The sequence below is a fragment of the Amphiura filiformis genome, chromosome 18, assembly GCF_039555335.1.
Source record: "Amphiura filiformis chromosome 18, Afil_fr2py, whole genome shotgun sequence".
NCBI classification, from domain to species: Eukaryota; Metazoa; Echinodermata; class Ophiuroidea; order Amphilepidida; family Amphiuridae; genus Amphiura; species Amphiura filiformis.
In genome coordinates, this window is record NC_092645.1 from 52225726 (window position 1) to 52252888 (window position 27163).

Below are 27163 nucleotides of genomic sequence, written 5' to 3' on the forward strand. Positions count from 1 at the left end.
ACATAGGAGCTACCTTATTTATAGATAAATGTTATGAAAGGTCATAAAACTATAAATCCTGGGCATTTCAAGAGGATTCAATGTTGTATATTGAAGAAGCAGGCTTGTCAATAAACACCAAAAACAATGGGTACCAAACATTTTGATACAGCCTGTACAATGTTTTGTAAATGTTAGCGAAATTCCCTCAAACATCTGGAAAAAAAATGTACCAAAATCTCCCTATCATCCACAAGTATGTTAAATCATATTTAAAATCATTGTCATATACATTTGTGATTACATAACATATGTGCATGCTGTTAACACAGCCTATTTCACATCTGTACCCCTATATGGGCCATTCAATTAAAAACCCATACTACCCCTGTGGAAGATTTTGGAAATATCTTCCACACGGGGGAGTATGAATTTCAAATGGAATCAACACATTAGCAGCTCCATTTGAAACTCACCCTCATTCTGTGGGAGATCCAGGCTGAATCTTTCTCAGAGGGTGTATAATATTCAAATGGAGCTGCTTAATGTATTCATTCTATTTGTAATTCATACTCCCCCTGTGGAAGATATTTTCCAAAATCATTTAAAGGGGTAGTGTAGATTTCAACTGGAATAGCCCATTTTTTTAAAAATGGGTTAACCTTGCACATTCCATTTTTTAGCAAAGCTTTTTTTTAAACTCCTCTACTAATCAAAATATTTCATAGTAAAAAGTGGTTAAAAGTGGTTAATAAAGCATTAGGAGTACGATTTTGCAACTTTATGCGTAATGTCTTACGAAAATTTTCAAGAATTTGTTGACAGCATTTTGCAGCTCTGACTGTAAGTAAAAATATTTTATGTTATATGTCAGTTGCTTCATAGTTCTGGTGCCTTGACTTGTATTACACATCTACACTGTGAAACTGAATAAATGACTGCCAAGTTTTAGTATCTAAGAAAGATTATTTTTTTTATCTACATTAAACTAACTTTAAACACTGGTGTGTAAACCTCGGATGATACTGGCTAGAGAAACGATCTATATCTGTATGCCTACAGAAAATGCTCAGAGGGGGCATATTCACTAGCAAGCCTGTAGCCTAGCAGCTTGTTGCAATATACGTCTGAACTGTAACTTTAAAAAAAAGAACAAACTTCTACTTTACAGCAAGTTGTCAATTCAAACAAGGCTTTTTGCAGATGCAGCTAGAGCAGAACCAGGATCTATCCTTAAATGTATACGCATATTGATCTTGCTGAGACAGGCACCTGCTGATGTATTTGTAAGCTGTTGAGATGACATCATCAGGTTCTGCTAGGACAACATTCTAAAAATACACAAATTCAATTAAAGCTAGACATACTAGAATCTTACCATTTCGTTGATTAACCACCTGTGCCGTTCTTTGTCCAGCTTGGTCTTCCCTGCGTTGGCTCCGCCTCCAGTTCCTTTGGTAAGCTTCGCATAGTTCCTGATTGAGTACAAAATTAATAAAAATTGACAACTTTTGCCATTGATATTTTTACCATCAGCCTCTCTGTAGTGTGCCTGCACCAGGCCTTGCACTGACTCTCACATTTGGGTTATTCCTTCATGTAATTTTACACGAAATTAGGGTTAGGGTTAAGGTTAGGGTTAGTTTAGGGTTAGGATTAGGATTAGGGTTATGATTAGGATTAGGCTTAGGGTTTGGGTTAGGGTTAGAGTTAGGATTAGATTACATGAAATAATTACATGAAGGATCGACCCAAATTTGCCAATGTAGTTAATGAGTAGATCCCAAAATGTAACGTATGTCACAGCAAAACATGGTATTATGTTGATAAAAAAATGTATGTCCTACTAGTAATTTTAAGTACCAAATATGTTCCATAAAGTCATTTTGGGTGGGTACTTATTTTGACATTGTTAAATAGTCATCAATCACTGTTTTTGCTATTTTGCAAAGAAAAAAACAAACCCTGTATGAGTGATATCAAATATTTTTTACCTGTCGTAAATTTGTGAAATGGTCGGAATACTATCTTGTTTTATTTCCTTCCATAAGCTGTCTTTCATCTTTCCCCTCCATCTTTCTTTCATGATATTATTTTGACCAGACAGTCAGTGGCGTAGCCAGTGGGGGGCCAGGGGGGCCGGTTCCCCCCGCTCATGATGGCCGTTGGTTCATCTCAGGCCGTTGGTAGACGGAAGGTGTTGGTGAACAATGGACCAATTTTCTACTTTTTTTGCACGGCGGTGAAAAAAAGGGAAAAATCGTATTTTTCGGTTGCTAGCGCCATAACCTTCACTATTCACTTTTTCAAACCATCGAAAAAAAATTGGGGCAATAAATCACAACTTCTGTCAGCAAAAAATATTACCGTCGGTAAATTTACAACTTGTGTCCCCCGGTTCCGAAATCCTGGCTACGCCACTGTAGACAGTCAATATTTGTATACTATCAGAGCATAAAGAGGGCAAGGGGCCTCTTCAGGGTTGTAGCTACGGTGGGTGGCGCCGGACTGACGCTGGCCGCCTGGCACATTTCTTTTTTTAATAAAATAAATTTTTATCATATCATCAAGAGCAACAAAAATACCAAGATTGTGCCCTGAGCTAGCGCTCTAATTGGAGCCCGGCACTCATCTTGGTCTAGCTACAACCCTGGCCACATTAGAAATGTGAGCTTGATCGAGTCACTTACCCACACTGGTAGGCAAATTCCACTAGTAACTTGCGGAAGTCTTTATCAGGTCGTGACCTCTCTTTGGCAATTTTCTCGTTGATTTCTGCAAGTCCACTTTCCTACAAAAAATTTAAAAACAAAATTAGAAAATGTTCTATAAAACCTGTGAAAATATTAATCTAAACTGCATGGTTTAGGAATACAGAGAACATCCCTAAACCATGTGACTTAGGGATGATTTGATGTGAGCTCCATTTGAGACGAGTCTGGTATTTATTCCATGCTATTATGTAAAAAGAGACATATGTAGCAGCCGACAAGTGCATAATATGGATGTACACATACCGTAAAGATTCGCCTAATGGCGCTATGAGCTCACTTGACATCAGTGGAATTTAAGGCACAACCTAAAAGTGCACTCCCGTAAAATTCCCACCTGCAAATAAGGGCACGGACCCTTAATACATGTTGGGATTTCAGAGGTATGTGGGAGCTGTTTGGAAGTGAAATTTACCCCAAAATGGAGTCCAAGTGCACCATTAGGCGAATCTTTACGGTATATGTTACCTTTAGATCAACAGGAAGTGATGCAATACTTTACTTACTAGCATGTTGATAATCTTGTACAGTATGTTCTGATTGTAAAATCGTCTCCTATGATCCTCAGTGTTGAATTTCATGTAGACCATAGGTTTATTCTCCTCGAACGGCAGATACCAGTAGTTGTTGTCGACAGTCTCCGGTTTCACGGCAGGTGTGCCTGACAAGTGGGTGTCATTCTCACCGGGTTTTTCTGCATTTTTTGGTAGAAGTTCCGCTTCTTCGTCACTGTCGCTAGCAGCTTGCGGCCTGGCATGGATGTTCTGCCCATCAAGGGTGTTACCATAGTTACCTAGCAAGAACAATTGACGAGACGTTAACAAAAATGGGCTATTCCAGTTGAAATCCATACACCCCCCCCTATGAATCATCGAAGTTTACTCTTAAAATGTAACCCTTTTCCTAAAGACGTCGTTGACGGAACTTGACGCCAGGTCAAAATTCAACCATTTTTCGACGTTTTTCGTGACGAGCATGCGTACCACATAATATCCCAAGTGAACCCACCAGGAACATTTTGCGCAATATTACAAAAAAAATCATTCCAATCGGTCGTAAATCAATTATATAATTATATGGCATCACACAATAGAGTTTGAACATCAGAGGAGCTTTGAGACAAAATTAATGGCGCCAGACCCGTACGCAGGATTATTTTCAAGGGTGGGGGTGCTGATTTAGAAAAAGTGGACCTTTTTTTATAAGTTGGGGGGGGGGGGTAATTTTGAAAAGTGGACTTTGGACCTTTTTTAACCAAAAACATGTAAAAAACTTTTTTCGGAGTGGGGATCCAGCCCCCCCCCCCCCGGCATACAGGCCTAAATGGGGCCTTAAATAACTACCCTATGCAATACTCTTCTTTTTATTCTCACCTATAGTAAATTCAAAGCTGACAGGTTTCTCACTGTAATCTTTCTCTATCATGGTAGCTGAAAACACGGTGCCAAAGAAGAAATAGTCATCCCTCCTTCCCGCAGCATGCTGTATAAAATGCAAAATAATAACCGCTGTTTGATTTCTTTAAGGTCACAAGTAAATGACATAACTAACAATTAATGATTGAAGACATGATAATCTACTACAAACTTGCTGTAAATCAGCAAAGCTACAATCCAAAAAAGAAAATAGTTGCCACAAAATTTGTTGAACTTGATCCATGCTGCAATGTTGTCTTGAAAGTAATTCGAATAAATCTAATGATATGTACTTAAAGTGTATCTAGCTGGGATGAAAAGCTGATGAAAAATACTGTGCAAACATTGACATCAGATTCCTTCACCATCCCTCATATTCAATGTTGGGGAACAAGGTAATAATGCCAATGACATTGCCCACATCAACATTGATAAAGGGGATGGGGGTTAATGCAGGAACTAGGTTTGTGTGTGGCAACAGTTGTTGAATTCTCGTGAAATCTTTAGTTTGAAATATGGACCATGGAAATTATCTATTGACAAACAACAGGTTATAATGGATTTACTGCTTTTCCAACTAGGAATGAATAGGCTGTTCCATTTGAAATCCATTCAAATCCATATGGAAGACTTGACCTTTATCTTCCACACAGGGAGTGTGAATTTCAAATGGAGCCACCCATTCAGGTAACAGGCAATAAATAGCAAGGAAATAAACAATATCAAAACCACAGAATGTTTCTGTTTATAATAACTATAATTATAGGTTAATAACTGTGCATCAGTTATTTGGAGGGCATTGTGAAAAAATCTAAACATTTTGCCTTTGGAACCGAGGATATTCCGAGGTCCAAAGCAAAATGTTTAGATTTTTCACAATGCCCGACATATAACTGATGCAAAGTTATTAATCGAATTCATAACCATCATTTTTAACTCATCAATCGAACAAATCTCAAGATTTTATTCTCTGAAATTTGTTGAAATAAACAATTTTTATCACAACTTATATTTCGCCCTTAAAAAAAATTGAACAGGCTAAAATTGACTTACCAATTACAGCAGTGCGCAATCACGCCATGTGCAAATATGGTAGTTGCGTGCGCCTGAAGTGTTCCGGCACAACAGATGCGCACACACGGAAGTCATTGTATCGCGTAATCACACGCAGGATGGATATCAATAACCTCCGCGCCAGTGTGCGTATATCAATCTAATGAGCAATTTGATTGGGACGCACTTATGTGTGATACGCGGAGGTTATTATGAATATATTCTGAAATTTGACTTGTAACATCCAAGAAGCACCAAAAAGGGGTGACAAATTTTACTCAAATTTCCGACCCCCCCCCCATATATTGTAAGAGCTTTCATTATATGCTTGTCTTTACAATTATTATATCTACATAAACACATATTTTTTATAATACTTAAGTTTAATCAGCTATAGGTACCTACCACCATAAAGTCCCAACATGCAGCTAGGGCATAAGCCAAATTGGCATAAAAAATTTGCAATGCATTGTGGGACAGTTTTTGCAGTTTTGGGACACGTTGAACTCTGACCTATCAGGAAAATTATTTTTTGTGCATACAAAATATTGTTAAAAATGATTTACAAGAATGAAAATAAATATAAAAAAATGGAAATTAATTTTTAAAAATATTTCAATAATAATGATAATATTATTAAAATAATAAATAAATGAATAATAATTCAAGCAATTGCCCCAATAGGTCATGGTTCAACGTGTCCTAAAACTGCCAAAACCATCCCACAATGCTTTAGAAATTTGTAATACCGATGTCGCTTATTGCCGAGAACTAGAAATAAAAAAAGTTGCTGATAAACTGTATTCTTCTATATCAAGTTACCCGCTAGATCCACTTTAACTAGCAAAAGGCAAGTGAGTGGCTAAGATTACAGTAATTCAGATTTCATAATGCATTTGTTAGTAAAATTTTGTTGATAACCTAGGCATCTTTACTAATTTGGACCTGCTGAATCAAAAAAAGGTGGTAGTCAAACATTATTTTAATTTGAGTCAAAGACCCTCAAAATAACCCCAGACATGACACCATTTCCAGTGTAATTTTGAGGGTGATAGCCACCTTTTTTGATTGCCTATATGTTATCAACTTTTACTCAAAAATGCTTCAACCATTTTACACTAATGCACAAATTTGAGATTTTCTACTAGTCTCTAAGTATAACTGCTGAATTCATCTACAAGGAAAGAGACGAAAGCCTGGCACCCTCCACAAACACATTATTTGGAGTTAGAGCAATGTGCGATTGTACAAACAATTGTGACGTGTCATGTCAAAAGGAGACACTTCATGGGCAGGATTGTAAATGGAGAAATGGCCAAAAATCTTCCCGGGGTGATTTTTTCACAATTTTGATTTGTTGCGAATTTGTGATGTTATTAATGTTAAAAATATTGTCCGATAGTTTCAGACCGGAATATAACTGGCATCTTGTATTTTTTAAGATATTTTTCAAAGTAATTCCTACTCTCAACATTGTCAATAATATTTTTTAAGGCCGATATCTCAATTTCTAATTTTATAATACCATAACTTACAAACTCAATATCCTCGCTTAAGAATGTCCGATTTCATTGGGGAAAATGGTGTTGTGGAGCAAAATATCTCTATATTTAAGATATGTAAAAACCTGAAAATTGATAACCTGCCCAAAAGTGTCTCCTTTTGACATGACACGTCACACATGTACATGTCCTATTGTAAGACCAATCTAATGTAATGTTTTTGTGGATGGTGTCTGCCTTTCGTCTCTTTCGTCAAAAAACCCTTATTTTAGGCATATGTGTACATCCATATCAAAACGATGCACTTGTCGGCTGCTACATGTGTCTCATTTCACATAATAGCTAGGAACAAATATCAGACTTATCTCAAGCAGAAATCACTTCAAATCATCCCAAAGTCACATGGTTAACTTAGTAATGTTCTAATTCCCAAACCATGTGACTTGGGGATGAATGAAGTGACCTCCACTGAGATGAGTCTGGTATTTGTTCTAGCTATTATGTGAAATGAATTTATATGTAACAACCGACAATGCATCGTTTTGATATGGATGTACACATGTATGCTTTTAAACAGAATTCTACAGAATATTGTGCGTCTACATAGTAATAAAAATATGATTCAATATAACTCCCATATTCCAGCGGTAGTGGTGTCAATTGGTTGGGTCAATTACTCAATGCACAATTATTGCTGACAGATGGGTGTCGACTGCAGCATTTTGTATATTTTCATGACCATAACCCCGGAATTGGTTCAGCGGTTCTTGACATAGCTCTTGATATTTTGAGAAAATAGTTCAAACATGTTTTATGTTGAAGCCTATGCCCAGCACGCATGAAATATTTGCTAAATTCCAAAGCCTACAAGAATACTAGCCATGCGCAGTTTAAGCCATCATGTACGATTTCAGTCAAATTTTAATTTCATTATTCTCTATTCAAAATGTTGAAATAATATTAGTAATAACTGCTGGGAATCGTTGCTGTCCATTTTAAGCGGAAATAACAATGTAAAGTGAGAGAAATCCCACTGGTTCTTTTGGCCATTTAACATATACAGTTCTATGGGAGGACATAAAGTCATAATATGTTGAACTTTGCTCTGTTGACCTACAGACACAACAAATTTGGCCAATTCCATTTAGGTGCAAGTTGGGACATGTGTAAATATTACAAATATGCAAAAAAATCAGGTTTGAAAATATTTAACCAATTTCATATTATAACTTAAGATTGTACGTTGTGGCTTTAAGGGGTTTATGCCACATACTCTTTTATGAACTGTGCATCCATTCACTTATCAAGGAAACTCAATAGATTAATAAACAATCAAACAAACTGCTTCACAATTTTCAATTAATTGACACTCTTACCCCTTTAATATGTAAGAAGTATTTCAAATACTAAATGATTTATATCTGACGATAACACATTGGTTTTTTTTAATATACTGTGCCAAAAAAGTATCCGAACACAAAACAAAAGCCATTTCTTAAAGACAAAAAAACTAAATTACAAAATAAAGTAGTCGATAGATAGAGCATTTTATTCTGCGTATTTTGATACCTCATTTGGTACAATACGACTTTATGTTCCTAACTTATAGCAATTTGAATAAAAAGGGGACAAAAATTTGCATTGAATTCACAGCAGGGTGATCGTTCATCTGTTAGACTTGAACCCATAACAATAGGTAGCAGAAATCGCCTTTAAGGAGGAAATATCTGAATTTGTCACTTTTTGAAACTCGGCCACTTGTCATTCAAATATGTGTAGTCAGACGGGGCTGGGGTAGCCACCCCCCCCCCATCCCCAAATGTGCAAAAAGTCCCATTTGCGAGCATAGCGAGGGAAAAATATGGGTTTTTTATGCCTTTTTGGTCGAAAAAGGTCCAAATTTTGGGGAAAAAGTCCACTTTTTCAAAATCCGCCCCCAGTCCAAAAAGGTCCAAATTTTGGAAAAAAGGTCCAAATTTTGGAAAAAAGTCTGGTTTTGAAAAATCAGCCCCCCCCAAAAAAAAAAATTCTGGTTACGGGCCTGCGTGTAGCTTAGTGGAATACAATCTCATCATGCCGTGTAAGGTATCAAAGCATTAGCATGCAGATCAAAATTCTCCACCTATCAACTACTTCAATTAGCAATTTAGATTTAGTGTCTAAGATAATAAGTGTTCGGATACTTTTTTGGCAGAGTATAGTTCAATTGGTGTGTTTCTCTTCTATTTCTAATTTGTAACATAATGCATGACTACATGTAAGCAAGTTGTAACAGTACATTTCTAGGTATATTTATTATACTGTCCCAGTATAGTCCCATCAATTTGTTATATATTTCAAATTTCGGGGTGGGAATTTGATTGAATAGATTTCATTAAAAGATTTCTCTACTTGAAACATTTGAATTTTTCAATGATTCAAATATCGCCTTGGGCATGAAAAACCTCTTATGTACTTGTGGCCCTTGAACATGTTTAAAACAAAACTGCCAAGAGGTTACATATAGGAAGTTTTGCTTTATACATGTTCAGGGGCCAATGACACAAAAGAAGGTTTTTCCTGTCTAACAACAATATTTATTTTACAACAGACATCTTACACTGGGCTGTTCCATTTGCAATCTATACCCTCATGAGAGTCATGACAAGCTCGCACACAGGGGGTGTAAATTCAAATGGAGTCACCCATTCAGGTAACCCCATTTGAAATTGACATTCCCTGTGTGGAAGATTAAGGTCATGTCTTCCATAGGGGTGTGTGGATTTTAAATGGAATAGCGCATTGCAGGCATGAGAGTGGCTTTGCTTGAAAAAAGCTGAAGTAGAACAAAAAAAGCTGAAAAAAAGTGTGAAATTGGCAACAAAAAAAAGACCCAAAATTGGAGCTGAATTCAGCTGATCCGCTGAAAAATCTCATCCCTGCCATTGATAAAGCAGTAAAAAGTCAAACAGAAAAGAATTGTGACAATAATTTTAAATCAAAATTATGCGAAATCTGAAGTGCATGCGTTCTAAAAAGAAACAAGACCATCAGGGGATAAATCGAAGCTGCCAACTTTTGAGAAAAGTATTGCAGAAGAATGTCCAAGTATTCTGTAAAAAGGTTGCTTCAAACGAAGAGGGTGAAAACTGAAGGCAAGAAACAATACCACTGGTCTATTCCAGTTGAAATCCATACACCCCTATGGTAGACATGGCCTTAATCTTTCACAGAGGGAGCGTGAATTTCAAATGGAGTCGCCTGAATAGGTGACTCCATTTAAAATGTACACCCCTGTGTGGGAGATTAAGGTCATGTCTTTCATCGGGGGTGGGCGGATTGCAACTGGAATGGTGGATAGGTCCTACTGTGGGCTCTAAGGGAACAATTCAAAAGTTCAATGACATCCTATAAATGAAATTGCTTTCATTAGGAGGCTGCCCCCCTCTCCTTCCCTCTAACATAAATTTAAAATGTTGAAAATTCCAGCCCGAAAGATTTACTTTGACAGATATTTGAACTAATTCTTTACAAGCCTAATCAGACTTTTTGACCCCTACCCCCTGATGAAAGGGTTTTTGTTTACAGGACACCTTTGAACTTTAGGTGTGTTCCCCAAGTTACTGTGGACGTTTGTTTAAAGTTTGACCTCAAAAAGTCTTGATAGTCCCTACTAGTAGTCAACTGCTAAAAAAGCGCCAAGTCGTGCAACCAGCCAAAAATGAAATGGGGAATAGTATCATACAATAGCTTTTCATAGAGTGCAGGAATGCAGGGGAAAATATCCTGCTGCAGGTGAATCTCACAGAATGCAGGGGGAAGGGGCAACCAGAATATTTAGCTTTTTAAAAGAAGGAACAGCTCATTAATCCAAAGGGTCATTAGTCCAAAACGGGTTAACTGTAGGGTTTAGGATATTTCAAATTATGATTAGGGATAGGGATAAGGTTAGGGTTATGTTTAGCATTAGGAATAGGGTTAGGTTAGGGTTAGGATAATAGTGTTAGGATTAGAGTTATGGTTAGGTTTTGTGTAGGGTTAGGGTTAGGTTTAAGGTTAGGGCTTAGGTTAAAGTTTAGGGTGATAATTAGGGTTAGGATAAGAGTTAGGGTTTATAACTAAGCTATTTGGGTTTTCGGACTAATGACCCTTCAGATTATTGATGTATAACCTTAACAGAATTCTTCAAAATGAAATAGGAGAATAGGATATCATAAATCAGATTTGGGACTATACTGGGACAATAATATGATGATACAAAATAGTACATAATTTCTTACCTCCATCTGTACAACACAAAATGAAAAATAAGAACAAAAGTGGCAATTTGAATGAAAAAATATCAACTTAAACATATGGAAAAAAGAAAGAAAAAAGTGCAGTGATTTATTGTGCGTTAGCATATGTACAACGCCTAAACGTTGATCCACAAGCCTCAGTACTTGACTGTTTGTTTGGTTAGCCTTTATACAGAATAATGCTAACAGTATACTTTGATTAGCTCGTAATTGGCGGGAAATGTTAGGCTTTTACCACTACGCTGGAAAATAAACCCACATTAAGAGTGATATAGTTGACCTGTGTTAAATAAAGTAGGCAAAGTATAATAAATAAATAATAAATAAATTTTGGATTTATAAAGCGCCTTTCTCCAGATCTTAGAGGACTCAAAGCGCTGTAATTTCGCTGCAATGGTGAATCATCACAATCAGATCGCATCAACTAGGTTGCTGCCGAGCAGCACACTTATCCGCATTTAGATTGTAACATCCACCAATTATCTGTGCAGCTCCCCAAATTCCATTGGGTGAAGGAAGTTTTTGATAATCAAACAACTAATCACCGATTTCTTGAAAGCAGGACGAACCCGGAGATCCCGGAGAAAACCTGCGACGGCGAGCATGGAATCGGGAGAAACCAAGTGCACATGAGTCCTCGGGCCGCGCCGGGGCTTGAACCCGGGACCTCAGTGGTGCAAAGCGAGGGAATTACCGTTGCGCTAACTCGCCCTCCCTAAAGTATAGGACTTTAATCAATAATTTGTGATACTTCTGACAAGTTGTCACAAGACAATTCTCAAAAGAAAATATATTGAATTTAATCCGTGGTGTAATAAGGCCCGCCGGTTACGAGCTCATCAAACTGTAGTGGATCCACGAGTTGTTTCAGGAGCCTTGCCCTAGTATTTTCATGGCAAAATCTTACAAAATCAGTCCAATTTGGACAATTTTAGGTTCTATAACAGAAATTTTGAAACGACTTTGAAATGCTTTTTCTGAAAACAGATGCCAGTACACACCTTATCTTTCAGGTCTGCCAGTGCTCGGCATGTTTTTGTCTACATTATTGTACACACTAGGAAATTCATTTGTCCAGATTTATTCTAAAGATTCTGACATTTTCTTGACTATTTCTTGACTTATCTTTATTTAAATTGACAAGAAATAGTTAAGAAAAGTAAAAAATAAACAAGAAAATGTCTGAATCTGAACTAAATCTTAACAAACGAACTTCCTAGTGGCATGGATTGCGAGCGAGAAACCATGAGATTCTTCGAGATTTGCGTAACACAACTAGCTGTTCAAGCTCATTGGCGACTGTGCTCACGACTGACAGCAAGTATAAAAAAATCTATTGATTTTCCATTGAATCAAACCACCCTCGCAACTCATACCTCAGAAATTGGAAGCGTTGGTTCCACATCAACTCTAATGCCACCCGACTCGAGTTGACTGTCTTGCACGTCTGTCTTGAGGGCCACCAAAATGCGCCCTCTATATTGGCAGCCTTCACCGAAGCCTTCGTTGAGTTTGCGATTGCTGTCTAGATTACTGAAATCTCTTGTGGAGCCGTACAAGCTGATCCAGCTGGGTCCAAATGTTGGCAGGAATCCTTGAGTTACACAAAGTAAAAGCAAGATAAAGAATTATTAGATGTCGAAAACCTGTTCTGGCTTGATTATTTGCAAATGTTAGGGGATATTCACATATTTTTTGTGGGACCTGAGAGCACATCAGACACACCAAATTGTATAAATATAATATGTATTGTATCGCAAATTAAAAAAAAAACAATCAAAATCATTTGATATCATCAGGACATTTCTCACATTCAGAATGCAATTTGGTGTGTCTGATATGCTCTCAGGTCTCACACAAAATACTGTGCAAAGGTGGGTGACTGAGTCCTTAATCTTGTTGTCACAAATAACAGGATATGACATGAAGAGATTCATCAGGTTTGACACGGACCGGACAGTTTCGTATGTCATGGTCGACATACCTCTGCATAGTGATTAGTACATGTATTGCATCATTCTCTGCTGGCCATAACACAGCGCCATCTTGGAGTGTTCTTAACTCTCTTCACGCGGGTGTCGACTGCAGACGACCAGTTTAAAAAAAAAATTTAAATTCAAAAATATCAGTAATGTAAATTTTCATGACCATATTTGGATATATTTGGAAAATACATTAAAATGAGTACAAACAAGCCTAGTATTGGTTCAGTAGTTCTTAAGATAGCTCTTGATATTTTGAGAAAATATTTCAAAATTTCAACTTTTTCTGTTGAAGCGCATGGCTAGCACGCAGAGCATTAAGGAGAGGGTCATAGACGTAATTTAATTGGTATACATTTGGAATAGGGATGAGGAGCCCTACCAATTAAGTCATATCTATGACCCTCTCCTTATAAGAACTCTCCACTCCAATTAAATTGACTATTTCATGTTAAAAAGATTAAGCCCTCTGCACCCATTATTACCCACCTTCAGGTCCATCATTGGAGATCTTTGACAGATCAATAAAGTGTGTCCCCACCACATCATCTATCACGCTATCTTTGTCTCGCAGCTGCACTTTGATTCGTCTGCATAATGGTGGAAACATTTCGCTGAATACGATTTGTTCGTTCCATTTCGGTTCATACTTGTGCTTCTTGACTGATGTTTTGGACTGTATGAGTTATAAACAAACAAACAAACAAACAAACAAACAAACAAACAAACAAACATATAAATTAGTTTCAGTGTTTATTTTAAAAATAAAGTCTTAAAGTGGCTTTGTCTGATACTTCATGTTCTGTTTTCTACCTTAGATTGAGGTCTACTGTTAAAAAAGCTATTGTATGATATGAGAAGCAGACACAAGTATAACAATGCCCCATAGGACAGTACTACATACACTTCCGGTGTGAAAACCACAAATCATTACATTTTTGTTCACACCATTTAAACAAAATATCTCTCAGGCGTTAAATTGAACTGGGGGATTGAGAAAAATATGAGCTTTCTTCTGATACCAAATCTCAGTTTTGATGAACAAAAATGGGGGATGAGGCTGTCAATCTGGTCACTGACCTTTAGCAGCAGCAGTGATTCTACAAAAAAACATTTTTGAAGTCTGCAAATTAGCTATTACCACTGAAATCCATACACCCCCCTATGGAAGATATGACCATTATCACCCACACAGGGAGTGTGAATTTCAAATGGAGTCCGGTAACCCATTTGAAATTCACACCCCTGTGTGGAAGATTAAGGTCATGATATCCATAGGGGTATATGAATTTCAAGTGGAATAGCCCAATAATCTCTTTAAGGGGGTACTACACCCCTGCCCAATTTTGTGCCTATTTTTGCATTTTTCTCAAAAATAGCGCATTGGGGACAAGTAAGATATGTATATTATAGGGACAAGGACTACAACTACTGCACTGGAAATGTTATTTCAGCACAGACAACAGTTGTGGAGTTAAAGTCAAAAATGAGGGAAACCCATATTGATCAATAAATCAATAACTACTTGCTTTGAGTTGCTGAATTTACAGTACAGTAGTTGTAATCCTTGCCCCTAAAATATACGTATCTTACCTGTCACCAATGCGCTATAATTTTTGAGAAAAATGCAAAAATAGGCACAAAATTGACCAGGGGTGTAGTACCCCCTTAACCACATGCCTTTTATCAGTTGGGTGATCTGTAATCAGCAATGGAAAAGGAATTTGCAAGCACAAGTGCAGCATGACATTTATGACTAGAATTACATGGCCCATAATTAAGGTGGACCCACAAGAAAGGTTTGTAATAGAGTCAGTTACCCATTCATATAACCTCATTTAAAATTCACACTCCTTGATTAAAGTCCTGCCTTCCATAGGGGGTGTAAGGATTTCAACTGGAATAGCACATTAAAAAACACACACAATACCGTTGACCTGCTAATATACAAATCATAAATATTCACTCACCGTTTGTCCTCCAAACCAGACCTGTACATAAGGGTCCACCAGGTCCTTGAATTCCCCCGTGATAGCCTTCTTTACGCTGGCTATGACCCCTGCGTTCATGATAGGAAGACCCTCGGCTTTGTAGATACGGAAACTGAAGGTGGCTCTCTGGCGCTCTCGTGGTATGCCTTCTGGGAGTAGGAGGTTTCTGAAAATAGGCAAGGACAAATAGAGTGCCAAATCAAAGGTCAAATTCCATTTTGTTTTCCGTTTCTAAAAAATCCCTTAAATTCACCAATTCTATGAAAATTGTTAGAAAGCTGTGCCAAGAAGGGAAGTTGGTAAATAAATAAAGTAACGAAAACTTGCTACTTTAACTTATAAAGGTATCCATCAGGGCTTGCCCGTAACTTTTTTAAAAATATCAACTGGTCCACTGTTTCAGCTTGGACAAGTTGCTCAATTTTGCAACTTGCCCGCTGGCATATCAACTTGCCGTTACATTTTTTCATAAATACCTGCCATGGTAATATTCTTGAATATAATTATTGTCACCGACCAGGCACAAAACTCTTCTGATTTTGCTGTGAAAGTCGGGTGACAATTGGCATCGAAAATCAGTTTTCAACAATTTAAATGACTGAAAATGTTATGAAGAATTGCTGAAAGGCAGCTCTGCTGAAAGAGGTACAGTTAGGAGTATAGTTTGAGGGCTGTTTTACAACTGGACACACAGGCATGTACATGTGGCCTTACAGTTTGCCTGAGATATTTGCAGCTGTTTTTGCCAATGAACTTACTTACTTACTTACTCTTACTCCGTCGACTCTTGCTGTCGGGCATTAATGATGGCTCGCCATAACCGCCTGTCCTGCATGCTGGTCTCAATTTCTGCCACTGTGTATCCTGTGTCTTGTTGAAGCAGGTCCACAAAGGTCTTCTTGGGACGTCCTTTGGTTCGTTTTCCTTGGGTGGGCTTCCATGTTACCAGATCAGATGTAATCCTTCCTGTGGCTCTCTTACAGTGTCCCGCAAACCGTAGCCGTCTTGTGCTGATTTTTGAGGTCACAGGTGGAATGTCCCCATACAATTCCTTATTGGTCATATGCATTTTCCAGCTCACATTTAGTGCTGATCTTAACATTCTTGTATAGCAGCCATCCATTGCTTTGCCAATTTTCTTGGTAATGGTCCAGGTTTCACAGGTGTCTGGGTAGAGACGATTTCCAAATATTATTGAGCTTGTTACAAGCTTTCCATGCCATTGCCTTTCTTACTCTGATGTCTTGCTCAGTACTCCTGACCCACGACCCCAAGTACTTGAAGTCTTTTACTTCTTCCAGGAAGCTGCCATCCTCGGTTTGGATTTCAACATCTGTTGAATGGTTGTACACCATGAATTGTGTTTTCTTCGCATTCATGTGTAATCCCACACAGTGCAGCGTTTTCTACGTTTTTGAGCAGTAAATCCTGTGCTTGGTTGGCAGTATCAGATAGTAGCGCAATGTCGTCTGCGAAGTCAAGATCAGTTATGTTCAGTGGACCAACTCGTCGGCTTTTTCTAGGTTTTATAGTGAAGCCTTATCTCTCCTCCCTGCCGTCTATTGCAGATCTGAGGCAATAGTCTAGGACGATGATGAACAGATATGGTGCCAGCGTATCACCTTGTAACACACCTGCTAAAATTTCAAATTCATCTGTGTCACCATCTGGGGTCGTCACTTTAGCCTCTGTACCCTGGTAGGTGTCTTCAATTGCATTCACAATGATATCTGGGATGCCATAAGCTTTCAAGATCTTGATCATTTTCCCTCTGTGGACGGTATCGAAAGCTTTTTTGAAATCAATAAATGTTACCACTGCAGAGAGGTTCTTTTCTTCAATGCCCTCAATAATCCTTCTCAAGGCAAGAATCTGCTCAGTGGTCGATCTCTTTTCTCTAAAGCCACATTGATTCTGTCTGAGCTTATCATCAAGGTGTGGTCTGATCCTGTTCAAGAGCATCCTGTTGAATGTTTTAGCAACTATTGAGCTTAGGCTGATTCCCCTGTAGTTGGCTGTTAGGCTGAGATCGCCGCTCTTAGGTACTGGGATGAGGTTCAAGATGGACCACTGGTTAGGTTTCTGTCGGTTTAGTAGTACTTGATTGCAAAAATCAAGTATGATTATGTCAATATTGCATCTCTTGATCACGTCTGGTGGAATACCATCTTCTCCATAACTCTTGCCTTCCTTAATAGCCATCTTTGCTTTCTGGTATTCCTCCATATCAAAAGCATCTGTTCTGATGGGTAGTTCATGAAATATAGTTGGTATATCCTCATTTTCCATTGTCACTTGTGGTGGATTCCCTAGTAGGTTCTTGAAATGGACAATGAACAGATGCTAAATTAGGGCCCTGATTTCGATAAAATCACTGCTTGAACCATTTATAACTATCTATTGAAGTTAAGGTGCATTTTCCAGCCAAATGGGGTATTCCATTTAAAATCCACACTACCCCTGTGGAAGATTTTGGAAATATCTTCTACAGGTGGAGTGTGCATTTCAAATGGAATGGAGGCAGCTCCATTTGAATTTCATACACCCTCTGAGAAAGATTCAACTTGAATCGTTCACAGAGGGAGGGCGAGTTTTAAATAGAGCTGCCTAATGTTCATTCCATTTGAAATTCATACTGCCCCTGTGGATGATATTTCCAAAATCTTCCACAGGGGGAGTGTGGACTTTAAATGGAATAACCCAATTCACAAATGACTCATCTCAGGTAAAGGGCTAATAAATGATGCTCAAAAATGACAATGTCACACACTATTCCTTACCCTTCAATGTCATCTTCATCCTCTGACTGCTTCTTGGGTGGTTTCACACTGTCCCCTTTGCCTAATACAGTAATATCTACTTTGACAAAACCTTTGGGACCACCGTTGATGTCGTTCAGATCTGTGAGAATCACCCACTTGTGATAGTACGAATGATCTGTTGAAGAAATTGAAAAATAAATGTTTTTTCTTACAGAGCTACAGCTGTTGAACAAAGGTTGTTCAGCGATTGTATAACAATATCGCATTGATTGATTGGTTATTCAGGCGTTTCATTGAAGGAGGAGGAGGAGCTGCTGCGGCAAGGCGTCATATCCCATATATGAATGTTGTTTTTGGGTGTATTTATTACGTTTAGGGAAACAGCGGCAGCGCGTATGAAAATATTTTATTCGCGTTTAAGCGCAGCGAATTTAGCGAATAAAATGTATTTAGATTGGCAATTATAAAATTTTATAGTCAATGTTACAGTGCACCACAGAAGTGGAATGAGTTATTCTGGTTGAAATACATACACCCCCCTATGGAAGACACAACCTTTATCTCCCACGCAGCAGGGTGTAAATTTCAAATTGAGTCACCCAATCAGGTAACCCCATTTGAAATGCACACTCCTTGTGTGGAAGATCAAGGTAATTTCTTCCATCTAGGGGGTGTGTGGATTTTAACTGGAATAGCACGATGTTGGCACTTGCTTTTTTGAGATGCTGGACTGGCAACTGCTCCCAGAATCAAGCTTTATAATGAATTGTTGCAGTTCCTATTAGTTCTAAACTCTATTGACCACTTGACATCATTGTTTATCAACAAAGGCGAGGGACTGGTCCATCAATACGCTTGAACGAACAGCTACACTGTTCAATGGCTTTCTTGTACTATATGAAATGTGGTGGGCGATTTAAAATGCATGTGCCCTGCGCAAACTACAATGCGTACGTCACGCACACTGCAGGGCAAAGAACAATGGAAATTATCATAATTCACGCGCATACTGCCGGGCAATGATGTCACATGTCAAGTGGTCTATAGTTAGCTGTAAAATCTTTGAGAAGTTCAACAAACCATGATACAAAACTGTCACAATTTTCATTAATAAAAACCCAGTTGTTCAAACTTGCCAAAATGGAGCAAAATGTCTTATACCGCATTTACATTGGGCAAAAGTCGTAATCGACATAAGCTGTATTTTGAATTACGACAACAGATTAATTCGTTTGGTGGGTGTTTACACTACATCGGCTGAATTCGATTCGAAATTCGCATTTACGAATATCGAATTCGTTTGTTACCAGTGGTTATATACGGCAAGTAAATACGAATTCAACAACGTGTTCGTTTACATTAGCAAAAAGTCGTAATTAATGACGACTTATTCGAATTCACTTGAAATGAATGATGATACAAGTCATCATTAGAATTACGACTTTTGAATTACGATTAATTACCACTGTACCTGTTTACACTTATGATACGAATTAAGTCGATTACAACTTTAGTGAATTCGATTACGACTTTCGCCCAATGTAAACGGGGTATTACTGAAGTTGATGCAGAAACAAGGGAATGGCTGTTCAGAAAGCACCCACAAATCTAACTATCTCCTGGTTTCTAGGGTTCATATACATGAAGAAGTCACACTCACCCTGTGCTTGATAAACTGTTCCGACATCAAATTTGAATGAACCAATGATGGTCCCTGACCTAAGTAGATTCCGCGAATGTAAAGCCTGAGGAAACCAGAAAAACAAACAAATTTATCAAGCAGTAAATTCATATTGTACACTATACCATTTTTCACTAGGATGTGGCACAGGGACATCAGTGCAAATTTCATTGGGTGCAGATTCAAATCGCTAGTGTTCGTTCAAAGCGCTGGTGTACACACGCACACACACCCCTGTCTGTGTTTGCCTCCAAACGTGGACATTGTGTTTTGCTAACTAACCGAGGACGTGTGTATGATGTTTTCATCGCCTAACCGTGGACTAAAATGGCGGATTTTTTGTGTGTATAATACGAAACGGAATTTTAGCCATCCCCCTGCGGACGGTAGTTTTTACACGTGTGGTCCTCGGTTTCAGGCAAATAGCGTTTAAAGCATCTAGCATGCATTTGAGGTCTTTTGCAGCAGTTTGAGACCGAGGACAGTCCTCGGTTGGAAGTAGGTCCACAGTTTAGGGTGAAAAATCTTGTGTGTGTCCTCGTTTGTCGGCAAACACGTACGCTTAAAGACGCCACATATATGCACACATGAAACAGCTCCCTCAAAGTGTTGACGTCACTGCCACATCATGGTGAAAGATGGTATAAAAATAATGTGCTTGTTCCTGTATAGATGGACAAAACAATGATGCCAGAATTGGTTTTTTCTTTTAAATATACATGTACATGTATATAGGAGATTTTAACGGTAATGTGCATTTATTTGTAGATAAATGACATAATTTTTTGTTCTGGATTTTAACAAAACAAAATGAATCATTTTCCTGGAATAGTGCATTTATTACCTGTGACATGTGTCAAATATAAATATAAATATGTTTTCGATCATAGTTTCAAAAATATACATTGGGCATATGTTGGTGGCCTTAAGGGATCTGGAATGAGCGTTTTGAGCGTTTCGACAGTATTTTCTGTGGGACACGAGAGCACATCAGACATATCGAATTGCATTCTGAATAGGAAGAATGGCTTTCTGATATCAAATAATTTTCAATTTTTGAAATTCACGATATAATACAAATTTTTTTCACTTTTTTGATATATAACAGTCCTCGAAGTAAATTTTATAAATCTAATTCTTATATTCTTAAAGTGTATGTAGCTGGGAGGAAAAGCCGATGATCAATTGAAAATTTTAACCTTTCATATTGAAGATATGGATTTTTTTCCCCAAAAAGACCTAATTTTTTTTGTGTTTTTGGGAAAAAATCCATATCTTCAATCTTAAAGGTCAAAATTTTCAATTGATCGCTTTTTCATCCCACCTACATACACTTTAAGTATCAAATCATCAGATTTATAAAGTTTACTTCGAGTAATGTTAAATATCAAAAATATCAATTTTTAATCATCTGCCATAAAATGTGTATTACACTGCGAATTTCAAAAAATCAAAATTATTTGATATCATCAGGACATTCTTCGTATTCAGAATGCAATTCGATATGTCCGATGTGCTCTAATGTCCACTGTCCAAACGTTCATACCTTATCCCTTGGCACACATCACATTTTGCATCTGAACACTTCATTTTTGATATATCCTTGAAACATTCACTAAATAATGTAAAAACAACTAAATTATATATACTTACACTAATTTTAATGATTTTATCAAAGACCATTGCTGGAGGCTCATGGAAGTCAAATACAAAGTGCTGTAAAACAAAAGAGAATTGTGTTTACAATATGATTAGTCGAGAACTCTAATATAATATCATACAAATAATTTGCATAAACCACATTAGGCTATTGCTGTTGAAATTCATACACCCCCTATGGAAGGCATGACTTTATTCTCCCACACACTGTGTGTAGATTTCAAATGGAGTCACCCATTCATTAGGTAACCCCATTTGAAATTCACACTCCCTGTGTGGAAGATTTAAGGTTATGTCTTCCACAGGGGGTGGATGGATCAAAACTGGAAAAGCCCAATATCAAGACACTGGACAGCCTTTCCCCAAACTGCACCTGAAGGGCTCCCTCTCTTGCAACTCATCTCTAGCACTGTCCCTCTATGCTGTGTGTATATATCCACTGTATGTATCAGGTTTTACTTTCCTGTTTTTTTTATTTCAGATTTGCATGAAAACATGAATATATAAAAATGTGCAAAATGGCAATGTCCTTTTATCATTTTACGGGGGCGAGTCTACCTGCATTTTTCTGTTGGAGTAAAAAAGCCAGACTACTCCGGCTTAGGGATTGAAAAAGCTCAAGCAGAAAATGCCTTCCTCCGGCATTTGCCCGTTAATACCTGTTGGCGATTTTTTTATATTTTTATTTGACTTAAATTGGATTTTTTTTTAAATCAATTGTTTGGATGTTATTGATTCTAAGAACTGCTACACCCCATGATAAAATCCTATCGGGTATTTACAAAAAAATCAATAACATGTTTTTACATGTGAAAATTTCAAAGGAAAAATTTGGTAAAATCTTGGGGGGAAAACCCTGTTGAATTCTGCACCTTGAAGATCAATTTCTAGCAAATAGACAAAGTGACATCATAGAGGTATTTAAATTTATCCAAAAGTTGCAGAAGTATTAGGAAAGAAGTAAAAGAGTCAATTTAAGAAAGAAATTAACTTAAATTTATCAAAAATGGTAAAAAATTAGCAAGTTGATTTAAAAAAATAAAATCATTTGATTTAAATCGTGATATTAATCAATTGATTTGGAAATATCTTACACAGGGGGCGTATGAATTTTAAACAGAATGAACACATTAGGCAGCTGCATTTGAAACTCGCCCTCCCTCAGTGAAAGATTCAAGTTGAATCTTTCTCAGAGGGTGTATGAAATTCAAATGGAGCTGCCAAATGTGTTCATCCATTTTAAATTCACACTCCCCGTGTGAAAGGTATTTCCAAAATCTTCCACAGGGGGAGTGTGGATTTTATATGGAATAGCGCAAATAGCACCACAACAAACTAGCTATATGAAAAGTCATAAACAGATGTTTTATTCCCATCATAATTTTTAACCATTTTTTGAAGAGTTGCCAGGCCATAAAATGTGTGCAGATGTGCCACTTAATTTCAGTAATAGCTAATAGCTGGAAGCAAAATTAATCACAGTGCATGTATTTTATCAAAATAGCTATCATAATAATAATAATTGCTTACCATCATGCCCACTGTCAATTCATCATTCATGTTTGATTCGTAAATTTAGCGGTTTAATTTTCATTAAATTTAACAGGCAAAATTTGGTTCCATTTTTATTTATAGGAACCGATGCATTGCTTGGAAAAGTGAAAGTCCGGGTAAGTGTAATTCTGTTCAAAGTGTCGAAATTGAGACAACAAGAAAATTACTTTGTGTGGGCGGTAACACTGGAAAGATGGTGACTTATAACACAGCACTGTACATAAGGTGCTCTTTCAATGATTTAGAACACAATATTCATTGAAAACATGTTTTTAGATAAACATTAATCATCTGCTATAATCGGAGCCAGAGAAAAAAAATACTTATGGCCTCAAAAAGAAACTTATAATTTTTCACAAGGTCACATCTTAAAATCCTGTCTATAAAAATGAAAAAAATTACACACAGGATTACTTCAATACTCTATTCTAAACACATGTCAGTAACCAAGCAGTTGTCCAACTGACACAACAGCAAAATGCACTGACATGGAACACCTTCCTGGACCACATTCACAGCCCAACAGATTTCTTTTGCTGGGTTCCAATTATTCGCCTGTGAATGTGGTCCCAGAAGCTGTTCCGTGTCAGTGCATTTTACTGTTGTGTCAGTTGGACAACTGCTTGGTTACTGACATGTGTTTTGAGTAGAGTATTGAAGTAATCCTGTGTGTAATTTTGTTCATGTACAGGCCAATAATTGGAACCCAGCAAAAGAAATCTGTTGGGCTGTGAATGTGGTCCAGGAAGGTGTTCCATGTCAGTGCATTTTGCTGTTATGTCAGTTGGACAACTGCTTGGTTACTGACCAGTGTTTAGAGTAGAGTATTGAAGTAATCCTGTGTGCAATTTTTGTTCATTTTTATGGAGAGGATTTTAAGATATGACCTTGTAAAAAATTATAAGTTTCTTTTTGAGGCCAGTTTAGTATCTGACATCAACTTTCAATCAAATTCAAAAACGATTTGTTTACGATTTGTCCTGATGATTGAATTTTCTGTAAGCAGCACTAACAGCCCTATGGTTAATTTTGCACCTTCAAACACACAAACCATCTCAAAGGTTAGGTCTTAGTAATAGGAAACTTTCTTTCCTTAAGGCACGATGTCAACAATGCCTAGAAAAGTTGCTTTTTGCCTTGTAAAACCTGACTACTGTAATTTTTCGTCATTTTCTGTGATTCTTTTTCTCCGGTGAAGGCCTCAGATGAGTCAACCTTAATTTACACCCTACCAACCAATCACATGCTGTGGAGACTTAATTGTCACATGCAAACTATTATTTTTATCTCTGGCTCCGATTGCACTTACCTCATTGTAAAATGGACAATTTGTAGACTCCTTCACATTTGTGAACTTCTTCTTGTCGCCCACCTCGACGCACATAATAGGGTCTATGTTTAGGCCTGCTAACTGTCTTGCTTCATGGATTGTTATGGATACCTGTAATCAATTAATCAATAATTGATAAATGTAAAGTTTTTTTAATCTTTCAATATTTATTGATTTTTATTCATAAACAAGAAATAATTCAGACAATTAACAGCAAATCACAGCAAAAATGGTTACACAAATTATGCAGTCATTTCTACTCAGACACACTAATAACAATTAACATGATATGCACTGATAAATGTAAAGTTAATGAAAGTTCCTAATGCGGGATTATAAATTATACATTTTGAAGAAATGTAACTTCATTACAAGTTGTTTGAAGTGTCATTTTGAAGCTTCAGGTATGATCTTTCCAAATCTGTAAATATGTCAACTTTACAAAGGGCCAGGTTCTGGGCTCATTTGTGTGCATCCATATCAAAAGGATGCACCTGTCGGCTGCTACAAGTGTCTCATTTTACATAATAGGTAGGAATAAATACCAGACTCATATTAAGTGGAGGTCACTATAAATCACTCCCAAGACACATGGTTTTGGGATTTTCTCTGTATTTCTAAAACCATGTAACTTTTGGGATGATTTGAAGTGATCTCCACCTGATATGATTCTGGTATTCATTCCTAGCTATTATGCCAAATGAGACACTTGTAGCAGCTGACAAGTGCATCCTTTTGATATGGATGTACACATTTGTGGTGGATTGTCACAAATTATATATAATTATATTAAGAACATATTCGCTAAAAATTGCTATGCAGTTGTTTTTTTCAAAATAAATTTGACCCTGATTGGGCATCTTTTTGCTATTTCAGTATGAGAATTCATAGAATTATTATCTTCCATAAAAGGAGGGCATTTATTTTTTGTGATGTGTTTTAACAAGGTCAAGGCTGATCTCTGAAGTCTGTCTGCTTTCAAGGATCGGGCTATTCCAGTTGAAATCCATACACCCCCGTTCCCTGCACCGCATGCATCCTCAGGTATTCATACTTGTCGGTGAACTTTAAAAACACCCTATTTTGCATCTCATTTCACGAAGTTTTCAGGGGAAAAACACCCCTTTTTTAGCAATTTCACAAATTATTTGCCGTTCAATAATATCCCTATTTTCGCTAAAAACATGAACAATATTTCTAATATACCCTTTTCTGGCAGAAACCCGAAACACTTGGCCGGGTGCACACCGGAACGGAAAATTGTGAAACTGCAATATTTTCAGTAAAACCACAGAAAATATAAAAAAATATTACCTCTTCTCTGGTAAAAGCAAGAGAAGTGATATTTCGATGAAAATGCCCTTTTTTTTTTTTATTTTGCTAACACATGGTTTAAAAAAAAACACCAATTTTTTTGTGTTTCACAAATTGCATTTCTTCATCTGAAAACACCCATTATTTTGGCAAATTTTTCGACGAGCATCAATACCCGCGGAATACACTCCCTATTGAAGACATGACCTTAATCTTCCAAACAGGGAGTATGAATTTCAAATGGAATCGCTCATTCATATAACCCCATTTAAAATTCACACTACCTGTGTGGAAGATTAAGGTCATGTCTACCACAGGGGGTGTATGGAATTCAACTGGAATAGCAGATTATTATTGATACAAAGTGGAAAAAATATAATTATCCTGAGTGTAACATTATATATCATCCGATTCTTGATAAGGCCAAATAAAAAAGATTTTTTGCTTGTCCTCCACAACTTTTTCAGAATTGGGTCGGTCGGTCCGATTTTTTCTTTAAATATTTTTTTTTAAAGGTCATAGCCAAAACATGACTGTATGCCTTTAATTAGCTTATTAAATAGCCCAAATATAGTTTGATCAGCTGGTAATAGGCGGGAAATGTTAGGCTTTTACCACTATGCCGAAAAGTAGACCCACGTTTAAAGTGCTATTAGTTGACCTGTCTGGTCTATATTTTGTGTGAAGTAGGAAGTATAGGACTTGAATTAATAATTTGTGATGCTTCTGGCGAGATATCCCAAGACAATTCTCAAAATTAAATATTTTGATATTAATCCGCGATGTTCTAAGGCCCGCCAATTACGAGCTGATCAAAGTATACGGTAGTTGTGAATTGGGATATTTCTCTACTGCATACCACATTCATGTTTTTAAAACAGTTTAGAAGTGTGTAGAAACTGTAAAAAAACTTTTCAGGATGTCAAAAATGTTGAAAAAAACAATCTTTTTAGGGTCAGTATTCATTTGCACAGTAAAACAAAACAATTACCAGATTTTCCAGATTAGGGTCGGTCGGTGGAGGACAAGCAAACAATCTTTTTTTTTTGCCTAACTGTGAATACAGCAATAAAATCAATGTTTTATCGCCTGTAAATGCTACTGAATTATTGCAAACATCTGTTTATAGTCATGACATTTATTTTTATATTATAATCTGTCAACTTTGATGAGATAGTGCATCACAGTTGTTTGATGTGATTATTTTTTTTCTAACAAATTTTTTCTAACAAATTTTTAATTCTAGACCTAGCTTACCTACCAATATTATATTGTTTTATTATTGTACTTTTGAGTAATATTAGGCCTATCTGGTCTAATGATTCCTTACAATTATGTTTCTTTCATTTTTATTTCAGCCACATGATATCATCATTGTAGTGCTCATTAATATAAGACCATCCTCCACAACTGAGCCCGGATGTCGCCAGTGCCACTATTGAGATATGCTCCATTGAACTTAACAATAAACAATAGGAAACAAAGGATTTATTGACATATACATCATTTTAAAGCTAATTTCAAGCAGAATATTTTGGTTGAATATCTCAAAAATGATGATTGGCGACATCAGGGCTCAGTTGTGCCGAGGGGTCACATATTGTAGCGTAAGTGAAATTTCCATCTTGTTCAGATTGGATGCCACAAGCTTCACGCCCTGTGTGTTTGCGGCATCCACATCTCTTCACTCTTCATATTTGACCCCTGGGCACCCATGGAAAACAGTGTTACTACTGATTGGGTATCCCCAGGCTAAAGAAGATATAATTATAATAATAATAATAATAATATAACTTGAGAGAATATAGTTGCATCATACCGAATGAGGTGTCAAAATATGCAGAACAAAATTATCTGTCTATTGATTACCATAGTTGGTAATTTAGGTTTAGT

The 27163-nt window shown here is 37.1% G+C and overlaps 1 protein-coding gene across 1 annotated transcript in view; it reads right to left on the bottom strand.

Annotated features, from left to right (window-relative positions):
• The window catches only part of LOC140138798 (otoferlin-like), a 181328-nt gene that overhangs the window by 125272 nt on the left and 28893 nt on the right, over nucleotides 1-27163 (bottom strand). Inside the window, 12 exon segments of the mRNA XM_072160570.1 lie at nucleotides 779-820; nucleotides 1358-1454; nucleotides 2670-2770; nucleotides 3257-3543; nucleotides 4124-4232; nucleotides 12374-12591; nucleotides 13469-13655; nucleotides 14950-15136; nucleotides 17751-17907; nucleotides 19393-19477; nucleotides 21067-21129; nucleotides 23936-24067. Coding sequence (XP_072016671.1) covers nucleotides 779-820; nucleotides 1358-1454; nucleotides 2670-2770; nucleotides 3257-3543; nucleotides 4124-4232; nucleotides 12374-12591; nucleotides 13469-13655; nucleotides 14950-15136; nucleotides 17751-17907; nucleotides 19393-19477; nucleotides 21067-21129; nucleotides 23936-24067 — 1665 coding nt within the window.